This window comes from Oncorhynchus clarkii, chromosome 22 (assembly GCF_045791955.1).
Source record: "Oncorhynchus clarkii lewisi isolate Uvic-CL-2024 chromosome 22, UVic_Ocla_1.0, whole genome shotgun sequence".
Classification (NCBI taxonomy): domain Eukaryota; kingdom Metazoa; phylum Chordata; class Actinopteri; order Salmoniformes; family Salmonidae; genus Oncorhynchus; species Oncorhynchus clarkii.
Window position 1 is genome coordinate 37,650,892 of NC_092168.1, and position 12,854 is coordinate 37,663,745.

A 12,854-nucleotide genomic window follows, 5' to 3' on the forward strand; every position below is an offset into this window, starting at 1 on the left:
ATGGTGCAGCTGTAGAATTTTGAGGATCTGAGGACCCATGCCAAATCTTTTCAGTCTCCTGAGGGGGAATAGGTGTTATCGTGCCCTCTTCAGATTCTAGACGATTCTGTACTTCCAACTGTGTGGCAACAGTTTGGGGAAGGCCCTTTCCTGTTTCAGCAAGACAACACCCCCATGCACAAAGCGAGGTCCATACAGAAATGGTTTGTCGAGATCAATGTGGAAGAACTTGACTGGCCTGCACAGAGCCCTGAACTCAACCCCATCGAACAGCTTTGGGATGAATTGGAACGCAGACTACGAGCCAGGCCTAATCACCTAACATCAGTTCCTGACCTCACTAATGCTCTTGTGGCTGAATAAGTCCCCGCAGCATTGTTCCAACATCTAGTGGAAAGCCTTCCCAGAAGAGTGGGGGATGTTATTGCAGCAAAAGGGGGACCATCTCCATATTAATGCCTATGGTTTTGAAGATGTTCGACAAGCAGATGCCCACATACTTTTGTAGTGTCCCATGTGGCTCAGTTGGTAGAGCATGGCGCTTGCAACACCAGGGTTGTGGGTTTGATTCACACAGGGGACCAGTATTAACAAATATGAAAATGTATGCACTCACGTAAGTCGCTCTGGATAAGCGCGTCTGTGAAATGACAAATGTAGTGTGTGATGGGTTTTGCCTACCTTCCTGAATGCACTGACTGGGAGTCATTATGGATAAGATGGTCAGCTAAATGACTAATATGTAAATATATTCCCAAGCATAGGAACACACTGGGATACTCCGTTCTATGTATTCTTCAGATTCACTACATATTCTATGCACACTGTTCATAATGTCTACACATCCAACACACAGAACTCAGACATTGTCCGTCCTTATATTTCTTCATTCAATATTTTTTTAAAATATTTGTTAGAACTTTTTAATATTCGTGTGTGTAAATTTTGCTACACCCGCAATAACATCCACGACCAATAACATTTGATTTGACTAATGCTGGTTGCAAAAAACTCAAGGAACAATTATTTTAGTTTCAAGTTATCTTGGAAGTGGTAAGCCCCAGGAGACATTTGTTTCTGGTTGGACAGAGGAAAAGAACAGAATTCAGTTAAGGGGAAACCGACCTCTCATCTTCTACGAACCCTCCCACCAGACTGCTGTTGTAGAACAGGAGAATCAGGAACAGAGCCGGGGTTCCCTGGGGGCAGAAATGGAGGAGTAAGAAAAGAGACCAAGTAACCACACCAGGCCAAGGACCACACAGCATTCAGAACACTAATTGAGTAACACAGACATTTCCTAAGAGCCCCATATCAAAGACTGCAGGATGTTAATTTACACTGCCCTAGAGAATACATCTTTATAGAGCAGGTTACAGGGTTGTCATCCCTATGGCATCATAAGTGTCTACAGCCATGTATCAAGTAAAATCATGAACCTTCTACATTTCAGCTTTCATGGGTCCGATTTATTTCAGATTTATCATTTGCAACAGAGGACAGAGCCAGAACTAGCAGGGAGCAACTGGATGGACAGATTGTATTTAAATGTAAATGATGTAACCCAATGACCAGGAAGAGAGAAGCTACAGACACTCACGTTCAAAAGATCCATTTTGCCCACTTGGTAAGAGGCAGATCCCAGTATCCTTTGCGGGATACCCTTCACTGTCATTTCCAGCAGACTCTGCATAGAGAGAAACAAGGGAAAGAATACAAGGAAAGGGTTACACAGGCTTAAATAAACAAAGAGGAGCATTTTAGGACATTGAGTTCCTCAATGCAACATGACCCACTAACACAGGCTAGCAGCAGACAAGCAGACCTGTTTGAAGCATAGAGATAGGTCTTACCAGAGCCCTGTGTGCAGGGAGGGCCTCTGAGGAGATGATGCTCTGTAGAGCCTGTAGCAACAGGGGGAGGATCTCAGAGCCCTGGCGCTCTTTCTTATGGCCAGCTGTCACATAAAAGGTACAAGGGACAGGAGGATAGACGTTTGAAGACACCAGGGCATTTTCTCAAGTCGCCTTTCCTCAATTCCTCACATCCATACTCCGAGCCACCTCAAAACGCATTGGCGGAAAAGGTCAGAGGGGAGGGACTTTGGATTTTCTCATCTAACACATTTTGAACAGTAGAAACTAAACATAGAAAATCATCTCTGTCATTTCTTTGGATGGTCATTACTGGGGACTGGCCCCTCAGATTTCATTCCTCGTCATAGTGGTTCCAAACCCGAAGGTCCACTCAGACTTAAACTGATGACAGTGGGGTTGGACCTGTGGTGGGGGAGGCTTGGGTCTTTCAGCTCCAACACCTGACAGACAGGACCCAGGCCCAGCTGTGGTACTCTGTGTGGGGCTGCAGGGCTCACCCATGGCAGGAAGGGTCAGCCAACTGAGCAGCAGCCACAGAACATTGACCATTTTTAGCTAACTAAATGAAGATGGAGTGAGATTAAACTGTACGGCGTCAATCATCCAGCAGAGTGGGGCACGCAGCTTGGGGCTCCATCACTCCTGTATTCCAGTAATAGCACATTTTCACTGGTCAACTTATCACCAAACCTTTAATTTGTTGAATTAGCTGTGCCAATGTTACAATACATGAAGTAAGTAGAACGGCTGGGGACGCTGTAGGAGAGGATTGAGAAACTCTTAGTTTCAGCCTTGGCTAACTCCTAACTGACGAGTGACTTAGGTTAGAGTTTCCTGGATGGCCTGCAGGCTTACATCATGATGGGGGGGGGGTGTATTCTCTAACTCTAATCACTAACAGGCCCTCCACTGTTTAACAGCATGCAATCTGTTCTGTGGGGGGTGATGTGGTTGACTTTGGCTGGTACTCACCAGCATCAATCGTTGTGAAACTGACAAGGTTCCTCCATATAAGGGCAAGCAAGGCATCTGCAGGGGAGAGAGAACACGCAGGTCACCCCACATGAAGTGGCCGTCCTTCAAACCCCTACGCATGCACTTCTACACAATACACACCATTCTTCCTTCCAACTCCCCCTCTACCCCACGCAGTGACTCTCAGAAACTGTTTCCAATCACTCGTCCATGTGAGGGAGCCCCTCTAAGCTAGCAAGCCAGAGCTATCCTATCCCCTTTGTGGCGAGAGCACGGAGCATGAACACGCACATCTCTAGAGGCTGGCGCCTCGGCTCCTGGAGGAAGGCCAGCTGAAGTCATTTTCATTGTAGCACAATAACCTTGATCCTGTGAATAGGTTTGTTCTTTTAGTTGCTCATTCCTACAGAACATTTAAATTACGCTAGACAGAGTAACTATGAGAGGATTATAGTATACCACTACATCATAGAGGTGGGATTTGGGCTCCTACAATGTGAATGGTATAGGAGGGTCTGAAATTGTTGTTTTTCATAGTGGCAGGAAGTTAGGCCTGCATGTTTCCTAACTGGACTACAGGGGATTTGTGCCCTCTTCCTGACTAGCAGTGGAAGAACCTGATACAGACTGAGGCTCTGAACATGTTTGGAATAGTCAGAGCCATTATGGCTGCCATAGAGCCTATGCTAATATAATTTGCATTGAGTTACTTGAGGGCAGGTAGGTACCTGGGGCGTCTTTGCCGATGCAGATGAAGCTGTCGCGGACTGCGGAGATAAGCAAAGAGCCGTGCTTGTTGAAGGAGGGGGGGCTGGACAGGAAGGGGTGAACCAGAGGTTCTGCCAAAACAATACAGGAGAGTCATTTCAGAGAACCAGGCAGGTCTTTTCCAACTGGAACATATTTATCTGATGCATAAATCGTTTATTTTAATTTTATTTATTAACTAGGCAAGTCAGTTAAGGACAAATTCTTATTTACAATGACAACCTAGAAAAGGCAAAAGGCCTCCTGCGGGGACGGTGGATTAAAAATACAATATAAATATAGGACAGAACACATCACAACAAGAGACACCACAACATAAAGAGACCTAAGACGACAACATAGCAAGGCAGCAACACATGACAACACAGCATGGTAGCAACACAACATGGTAGCAGCACAACACGGTAGCAACACAAAATATGGTACAAACATTATTGGGCTCAGACACCACCACAAAGGGCAAGGTAGAGACAACAATACATCACACAAAGCAGCCACAACTATCAGTAAGAGTGTCCATGATTGAGTCTTTGAATGAAGAGATTGAGATAAAACTGTCCAGTTTGAGTGTATTGTTGCAGCTCGTTCCAGTCGCTAGCTGCAGAGAACTGAAAAGACGAGTGACCCAGGGATGTGCGCGCTTTGGGGAACTTTAACAGAATGTGACTGGCAGAACGGGTGTTGTAAGTGGAGGATGAGGGCTGCAGTAGGTAGAGAGGGGAGTGAGGCCTAGGTTTACTGTAAAGGCATTGGCATGTGTGAAAGGTGTGTGTCATCCAGCTGTAATACAAATACGGGTTTCTGTGTAGTGTGGCGAGGCTTGTGAAATTCATGCAAAATAAATTGTGATGTGAATTAAATCGCCTCTACAGCTAGCAACTGGAACGATCTGCTACAAACTCAAACTGGACCATTTTTATCTCAATCTCTTCATTCAAAGACTCAATCACGGACACTCTTGTAGCTGCATCGTGTCATGTATTGTTGTCTCTACCTTCTTGCCCTTTGTGCCGTTGTCTGTGCCCAATAATGTTTGTACCCTGTTTTGTGTTGCTGCCATGCTGTGTCGTCTTACAGACGTGTTCTCTCGTCGTGATGCATGTTTTGCCCTATATTTTTAATCCCAGCCACCGTCCCCGCCAAAGGCTTTTTGCCAGGCCGTCATTGTAAATAAGAATTTGTTCTTAACTGGACTTGCCTAGTTAAATAAAAGTAAAAATATATCTGAAGTTTACATACACTTAAGTTGGAGTCATTAAAACTTGTTTTTCATCCACTCCACAAATTTCTTGTTAACAAACTATAGTTCTGGCATGTCGGTTAGGACATCTACTTTGTGCATGACACAAGTCATTTTTCCAACAATTGTTTACAGACAAATTATTTCACTGTATCACAATTCCAGTGAGTCAAAAGTTTACATACACTAAGTTGACTGCCTTTAAACAGCTTGGAAAATTCCAGAAAATGACGACATGGCTTTAGAATCTTCTGATAGGCTAATTGACATTATTTGAGTCAATTGGAGGTGTACCTGTGGATGTATTTCAAGGCCTACTTTCAAACTCACTGCCTTTTTTCTAGACATCATGGGAAAAAAAATCAAAAGAAATCAGCCAAGACCTCAGAAAAAAAATTGTAGACCTCCACAAGTCTGGTACATCCTTGGGAGCAATTTCCAAATCCCTGAAGGTACCACATTCATCTGTACAAACAATAGTATGCAAGTATAAACACCATGGGACCACGCAGCCGTCATACCGCTCAGGAAGGAGACGCGTTCTGTATCCTAGAGATGAACGTACTTTGGTGCGAAAAGTGCAAATCAATCCCAGAACAACAGCAAAGGACCTTGTGAAGATGCCGATGAAACAGTTTTTTTTTTTTAAGTATCAACAGTGGGGCAAAAAAGTATTTAGTCAGCCACCAATTGTGCAAGTTCTCCCACTTAAAAAGATGAGGCCTGTAATTTTAATCATAGGTACACTTCAACTATGACAACAAAATGAGAGAAAAAAAAAATCCAGAAAATCACATTGTAGGATTTTTAATGAATTTATTTGCAAATTATGGTGGAATACTTTGTTATATACCCTTTGTTGGCAATGACAGAGGTCAAACGTTTTCTGTAAGTCTTCACAAGATTCACACACTGTTGCTGGTATTTTGGCCCATTCCTCCATGCAGATCTCCTCTAGAGCAGTGATGTTTTGGGGCTGTTGCTGGGCAACAAGGACTTTCAACTCCCTCCAAAGATTTTCTATGGGGTTGAGATCTGGAGACTGGCTAGGCCACTCCAGGACCTTGAAATGCTTCTTACGAAGCCACTCCTTCGTTGCCCGGGCGGTGTGTTTGGGATCATTGTCATGCTGAAAGACCCAGCCATGTTTCATCTTCAATGCCCTTGCTGATGGAAGGAGGTTTTCACTCAAAATCTCACGATACATGTCCCCATTCATTATTTCCTTTACACGGATCAGTCGTCCTGGTCCCTTTGCAGAAAAACAGCCCCAAAGCATGTTTCCACCCCCATGCTTCACAGTAGATATGGTGTTCTTTGGATGCAACTCAGCATTCTTTGTCCTCCAAACACGACGAGTTGAGTTTTTACCCAAAAGTTATATTTTGGTTTCATCTGACCATATGACATTCTCCCAATCTTCTTCTGGATCATCCAAATGCTCTCTAGTAAACTTCAGACGGGCCTGGACATGTACTGGCTTAAGCAGGGGGACACGTCTGGCACTGCAGGATTTGAGTCCCTGGCGGTGTAGTGTGTTACTGATGGTAGGCCTATTACTTTGGTCCCAGCTCTCTGCAGGTCATTCACTAGGTCCCCCCGTGTGGTTCTGGGATTTTTGCTCACCGTTCTTGTGATCATTTTGACCCCACGGGGTGAGATCTTACGTGGAGCCCCAGATCGACGGAGATTATCAGTGGTCTTGTATATCTTCCATTTCCTAATAATTGCTCCCACAGTTGATTTCTTCAAACCAAGCTGCTTACCTATTGCAGATTCAGTCTTCCCAGCCTGGTGAAGGTCTACAATTTTGTTTCTGGTGTCCTTTGACAGCTCTTTGGTCTTGGCCATAGTGGAGTGTGACTGTTTGAGGATGTGGACAGGTGTCTTTTATACTGATAACAAGTTCAAACAGGTGCCATTAATACAGGTAACGAGTGGAGGACAGAGGAGCCTCAAAGAAGAAGTTACAGGTCTGAGAGCCAGAAATCTTACTTGTTTGTAGGTGACCAAATACTTATTTTCCACCATAATTTGCAAATAAATTCCTTAATCCTACAATGTGATTTTCTGGATTTTTTTTCTCATTTTGTCTGTCATAGTTGAAGTGTACCTATGATGAAAATTACAGGCCTCTCATATTTTTTTAAGTGGTAGAACCTGCACAATTGGTGGCTGACTAAATACTCCTCCCTCCCCCCCACACACTGTATATTGTTTGTTGTGTTTGGAGGAAGGGGGGGGGGGGGGTTTGCAAGCTGAAGAACACCATCCCAACAGTAAATCACGGGGGTGGCGTCATCATGTTGTGGGGGTGGTTTGCTGCAGAAAGGAACTGGTGCACTTCACAAAATAGATGGCATCATGAGGTAGGAACATTATGTGGATATATTGAAGCAACATCTCAAGACATCAGTCAGGAAGTTCAAGCTTGGTTGCAAATGGGTCTTCCAAATGGACAATGACCCCAAGCATACTTCCAAACTTGTGGCAAAATGGCTTAAGGACAACAAAGTCAAGGTATTGGAGTGGCCATCACAAAGCCCTGACCTCAATCCCATAGAAAATGTGTGGGCAGAACTGGAAAAGCAGGTGCTAGCAAGGCGGCCTACAAACCTGACTCAGTTACACCAGCTCTGTCAGGAGGAATGGTCCAAAATTCACCCAACTTATTGTGGGAAGCTTGTGGAAGGCTACCTGAAACGTTTGACCCAAGTTAAGCAATTTGAAGGCAATGCTACCAAATACTAATTGAGTGTATGTAAACTTCTGACCCACTGGGAATGTGACAAAATAAATAAAAGCTGAAATAAATCACTCTACTATTATTCTGACATTTCACATTATTAAAATAATGTGGTGATCCTAACTGACCTAAGACAGGGAATCCTTACTATGATTAAATGTCAGGAATTGTGAAAAACTGAGTTTAAATGTAGGGAAAATAAACTCCCGACTTCAACTGTATATATAAAACATTTACAAACATCACTGAGTACTGATTAACGACTGATGCTGTGACATCATTACATGAATAATTTAGCTCTTAACTTCTTGGTGACAGGGGGTTAATCAATATTTTCACGTCCAGATGAAATGCGTGCCCAAATTCAACTGCCTGCTACTCATCCCCAGAAGATAAGATATGCATATTATTAGTAGATTTTGATAGAAACTTGAGTGTTTTCTAAAACTGTTTGAATAATGTCTGAGTATAACAGAACTTATGTAGCAGACAAAACCGAGGAAAAACCATTCCAATTTTTGTTTTGTTTTTGAGGTCACTCTTCAATGGGTTTTAATTGGTAATCCAGATTTCTAAAAGGGACCTTCTTGCAGTTCCTACCGCTTCCACTGGATGTCACCAGTCTTTAGAAATTGGTTGAGTTTTTTTCCTTTGTGTAATGAAGAAGCCCGGTTCAAAACGAGGGTCACTTCAAGTGTACTGTTAGATAGAGGCGCGTGACCAGAAAGGTAGTGCCAGTTTGTTTTCTTCATGTATTGAACACAGATCATCCAGTCTTCAATTTGATCGATTATTTACGTTAAAAAATACCTAAAGTTGTATTACAAAAGTAGTTTCAAATGTTTTGGCTAAGTTTTACAGCTAACATATGAGATATTTTGTAGTCACGTTGCGCAAGTTGGAACCAGTGTTTTTCTGGATCAAACACGCCAAATAAATGGACATTTTGGATATGTATCGACGGAATTAATCGAACAAAAGGACCATTTGTGATGTTTATGGGACATATTGGAGTGCCAACAGCAGAAGCTCAAAGGTAAGGCATGATTTATATTTTTATTTCTGCATTTTGTGTCACGCCTGCAGGGTTGAAATATGTTCCCTCTCCTTTTTACGGAGGTGCCATTCTGAGATAATAGCATTGTTTGCTTTCGCCGAAAAGCCTTTTTGAAATCTGACATGTTGGCTGGATTCACAACACGTGTAGATTTAATTTGGTATCTTACATGTGTGATTTCATGAAAGTTAGATTTGTATACTAATTTATTCGAATTTGGCGCTCTGCATCTTCTCTGGCTTTTGGCCAAGTGGGACGTTTCCGTCCCACATATCCCAGAGAGGTTAACCAGAGCGACTTTGTTTAGTGCATTCAACTAAAGTAGACAAAACCACCACGTCACTCTCACCCAGGCTGAGCGTCAGTTGGTTCTTGGCAGCGGCGGCGGTGACCTCTGACCCCATGAAGTAGTGCAGCAGCATCTCTAATCCCAGCAGCTGTATAGAGGGGTAGGCCTGGCTCGCCACCACACTGCAGTTCAGGTTCAGACGGGGCATCACCGTAGGGCTGGAGAAGGCCGGGGCACCTGGAGGGGCGGGGGACAGAGCAACAAAGGTGAACAAATTCCGTTATCAATTAAAAAGTGACATTTAGAACATTTTTACATCCAACGTTTACACAATTATCTGATGGCACTTTTCAGGTAAATCCAAGATGACCATTCAAGAGAGCTTTTCTATGTTCTGTATTCTAGGTAAGAGAATTCTATAATGAAATGACATACTTGTATCACACATGCATGCAAATTATGAAAAGCAACAGCTAGAAGCAGTCAATGTTCCATAGTACTAGCAAAGAGAAAAGACAATGGAAGACAGTAAGACATGAATAGTTGTAGGTATAGTGGTCCCCACAGTAAGACTACCAGTTTTATGTGTACTGGTCCCCACAGCACTGTTCTGAATGGAGCTCCGGGCTGGAGTAGTTGGGAAGGCAGAGTCAGTGCCCAGGGTACACTGGAGGAGAGGAACACCAACCTGACAACACATCAAGACTATTGGTCAGCAACACAAGACAGCTCTCGAGCAGGCCATTTCCAATCACAAAACAATGATAACGCTCTATCCACCTCTCACACAAGATGACAATTTATGACAAGATCAAATCTCAAACTTAATTTCAATTACATTTTATAATAGGCCTAATTTATTAACTTAATCTCGTTCCTTAATAACAAATCCCGCTTGGATTCTGAATGCATCAAGTCATGTTTGATCATTCGGCATAAACGTAACAAAACACTTTATAGGCATTTTTTCACAAAAACATTAAAACGGACACATAATATCAAACCAATACAAATGAAAATCCCTTTTTGTACCTGTTCAAAGTGTGCAGGCAGGTTGGGTCCCAGTTTGACCACCAGGTACCACCAGACCTCCAGCTTGGTGAGCAGCAGGGCCTCAGTCCTCACCTGGATGGAGCGGAGAGGCTGCAGCAGCAACTTCAGCCGCTTGGCACTGCACAGGATCTCTACAGCACGGGAGACAGGTCAGTCAATCACTTTGCAAAGAATCTGACACTCTGAATAGACTATACAGTCTGCTCTAATCCGAGTAAGTGTTCTCTACAGCAAAGAGTGCATGAAGAGAGAGTGGAGTGGATGTTAAGAGCATTTAGTTTGCCACACACTTTCTGTTGTACAGCCCTCCATTAAGTTCTGTCTAAACGAAGCAACAGGTCATTACTTGAAGAAGTAATGGCACTCTGTTGTATTGTGTGTTTCCCACCTGGATTGAGGGAGAAGTTGTCTATGAGGCTCTTCCAGGCGATGAAGGCGATCTTCTTGATGTTGGGGGAAGAGCTACGGAAGCCCAGTTCCTCCAGGCCAAGCAGGGAGTTGATGAAGGGACCACCTCTATGGAGCAGCTGGGGGATCAGGCGAAAGACTGACTGTCAATGCTCATAGACAAGGACATGTGTCTTTTCCCAACTCTCCACCGATACAAGGTGTGGAGGAACCAATAAAGTGTCGTATGAAATGAATTCATTACACTCCTGAGAGCCTTACATGTAAGCATATCCTGAGGATTCAAACCATGCAGCCTCACCTTCCCTAGGAGCCTGACAAACAACGGCCAGAGTTTCAGAACATTGGTCTCGTTCTTCGTAGAGAACAGTTTCTGGAGCTCTGGGATGAGTTTCTGGAGCGAAACAAGAACAACGGTCAGATTGTGAAGAAATTAGCATCAAAAGTTTCTGAACCTTCCATTTATCCAAAGCAACTTGCTAAAAACATATGCTCTCATTGTATTGTAAGTGTGTGTGAGTGGCAGACAGTAGAGGGCAGTGCCATGTATTTAGATATAATCATGTAAATACATATGGCTCTAGTAGAGAGTATAAAGACACTCACAGAGGACATGATGGGTTCTATGATGGCTGCCACCTCTTTCTGTTTCTCCATTAGTAGAGGCAGACCCATCTCCAGGGCTGCTGCCGCCCGCAGGCGCACTTTAGAGGCTGAGTGGACCACCAGAGGGATGACCAGCTTGGCCCACTGCACTGCACACTCACCCATCTGGGCTGGGGTCTGGTCCAGCAGACTACACACAGACAGAGGGGCAAGACAGAGAAAGCGCTGATGATCACTGAAATACTGTCAAGACAGTATTTTCCAGACCAGAGAGCTATGAGCACTATCCAAAACAGATACAATGTTAAGGTAGACTACAATAACATCCATCTGCTTAGTGGCAGGGTTGTCATACTGAACCATTAAATTGTGCATTCCTAAATGAGTCATAGCCAATCAAAGCTATTGATTCCAGGGTAGGAGAGTACATGTACAAAAACTGGGTGTTTTTGTTTACCTTATGATAACATTCAACGACTCATGCTCCATGACAACAGACTGGATGTCTTCTCTAGTCCGTACACACTCCAGGGTTCTCAGAATCTCTGGCACCATCTTGGCCACCACCTCTGGAGGGAAGTTCTGTTTGGAGATGACCCATAACGCTCTGGTGCATGTGTTCTTGTCTGTAGACTTCACCACCAGAGATGAAAGAGCTGACAGTAGCTCCTCTGCAAAATTAGCTGGAGAAAGAGAAAGCAAAAGAAAACCCTGTTTCAAATGTGATCTCCATTCTTACCAGGCTTATTTAACTTTTAATGGAGAATCTGAATTGCTGATTTTTATCCATCAGTTAAACAAGTCCCATGTAAACATATGAAGAATTCTACTTGTTCAGTACCTGGGATAGCTGAGACGACATGGGCATGGAACACACAGAACCCCAGGGCCTGTAGTGCAGCCTGGCTCAGCTCTGCATTCTGACTGGCAATATGGGTCTAAAACAACATGACAAAAACATAACATTCATGACAATCCTTTAGTCAACGAGATGTTCACATTTTTCCTTCAGAAATCTCCTTCATATAAAGCAGGCACTCACCTGGAAAGTTCTACCCAAACGTGAAAAGTTCTTTACAACAGCAGGGAGAAACTGTGTTCCATCATCCCCACTGAGACGACTGAAGACAAAGCAGAGCCAGCAATTAGGATGGAAACAGACGTCTTTATAAGTGTTGCAGATCTACCCACTACCTCAGCTCATTAGAGAAAAACACACACCTGACATACATATCGATCAGCATCTAGGAATAACGAGGTCATCATAGGCTGCCTATGTCCATCTAAAGCACCTACTTGACAATGGTGAGGTAGGCGTCTGTCTGCTCCGGCTGTCCGGCTGTGATATCCTCCAGAGATTCCAGCAGAGGGAGGAGACTGGAGCTGGTCAGGGGCACCGTCGCCATCATCCTGGTTCCTCTCACACCTAGGGCTGTGGTGATCATAAAATTATCAGCCGGTGATTGTCATGCAAATAATTACCGGTCTCACGGTACTTAACGTTAATTAACAAACAAGGTCATAGCATCTCCTGGCTTCCACACACAGCCTACAAGACACTGATGCAGACCTTTGGAACATCTACATTTTAAAAAGTCTATTAAATCCATGTAATAAAGCCTACACCTTCACAATACATCCATTATTTATTTTAGACAGGTCTAAAAAAAATACAAAGAAAATGTCGGCCATTTCTGTCATCCTTATGTTAGGCCCTGATCTGGCTATGCCATATGGCTGTGGGCTACACTAGTTCATTTAGCAGACAAGATTCTCATGGCATTATTTTACACTTAACAAAAATATAAAATGCAACATGCAAAGTGTTGGTCCCA

The 12,854-nt window shown here is 43.6% G+C and overlaps 1 protein-coding gene across 1 annotated transcript in view; it reads right to left on the reverse strand.

Moving 5' to 3' along the window:
- Positions 1 to 12,854, reverse strand: part of LOC139380853 (telomere-associated protein RIF1-like) — a 30,924-nt gene that overhangs the window by 12,548 nt on the left and 5,522 nt on the right. The window contains exons 2-16 of the mRNA XM_071123983.1: positions 12,316 to 12,451; positions 12,062 to 12,140; positions 11,861 to 11,957; positions 11,477 to 11,702; positions 11,020 to 11,209; positions 10,715 to 10,807; positions 10,394 to 10,532; positions 9,985 to 10,136; positions 9,529 to 9,640; positions 9,013 to 9,189; positions 3,581 to 3,691; positions 2,850 to 2,906; positions 1,854 to 1,957; positions 1,601 to 1,687; positions 1,126 to 1,199 (exon numbers count right to left, since the gene is read on the reverse strand). Coding sequence (XP_070980084.1) covers positions 1,126 to 1,199; positions 1,601 to 1,687; positions 1,854 to 1,957; positions 2,850 to 2,906; positions 3,581 to 3,691; positions 9,013 to 9,189; positions 9,529 to 9,640; positions 9,985 to 10,136; positions 10,394 to 10,532; positions 10,715 to 10,807; positions 11,020 to 11,209; positions 11,477 to 11,702; positions 11,861 to 11,957; positions 12,062 to 12,140; positions 12,316 to 12,428 — 1,811 coding nt within the window. The 5' untranslated portion in view covers positions 12,429 to 12,451. The remainder of the gene's footprint in view (positions 1 to 1,125; positions 1,200 to 1,600; positions 1,688 to 1,853; positions 1,958 to 2,849; positions 2,907 to 3,580; positions 3,692 to 9,012; positions 9,190 to 9,528; positions 9,641 to 9,984; positions 10,137 to 10,393; positions 10,533 to 10,714; positions 10,808 to 11,019; positions 11,210 to 11,476; positions 11,703 to 11,860; positions 11,958 to 12,061; positions 12,141 to 12,315; positions 12,452 to 12,854) is intronic.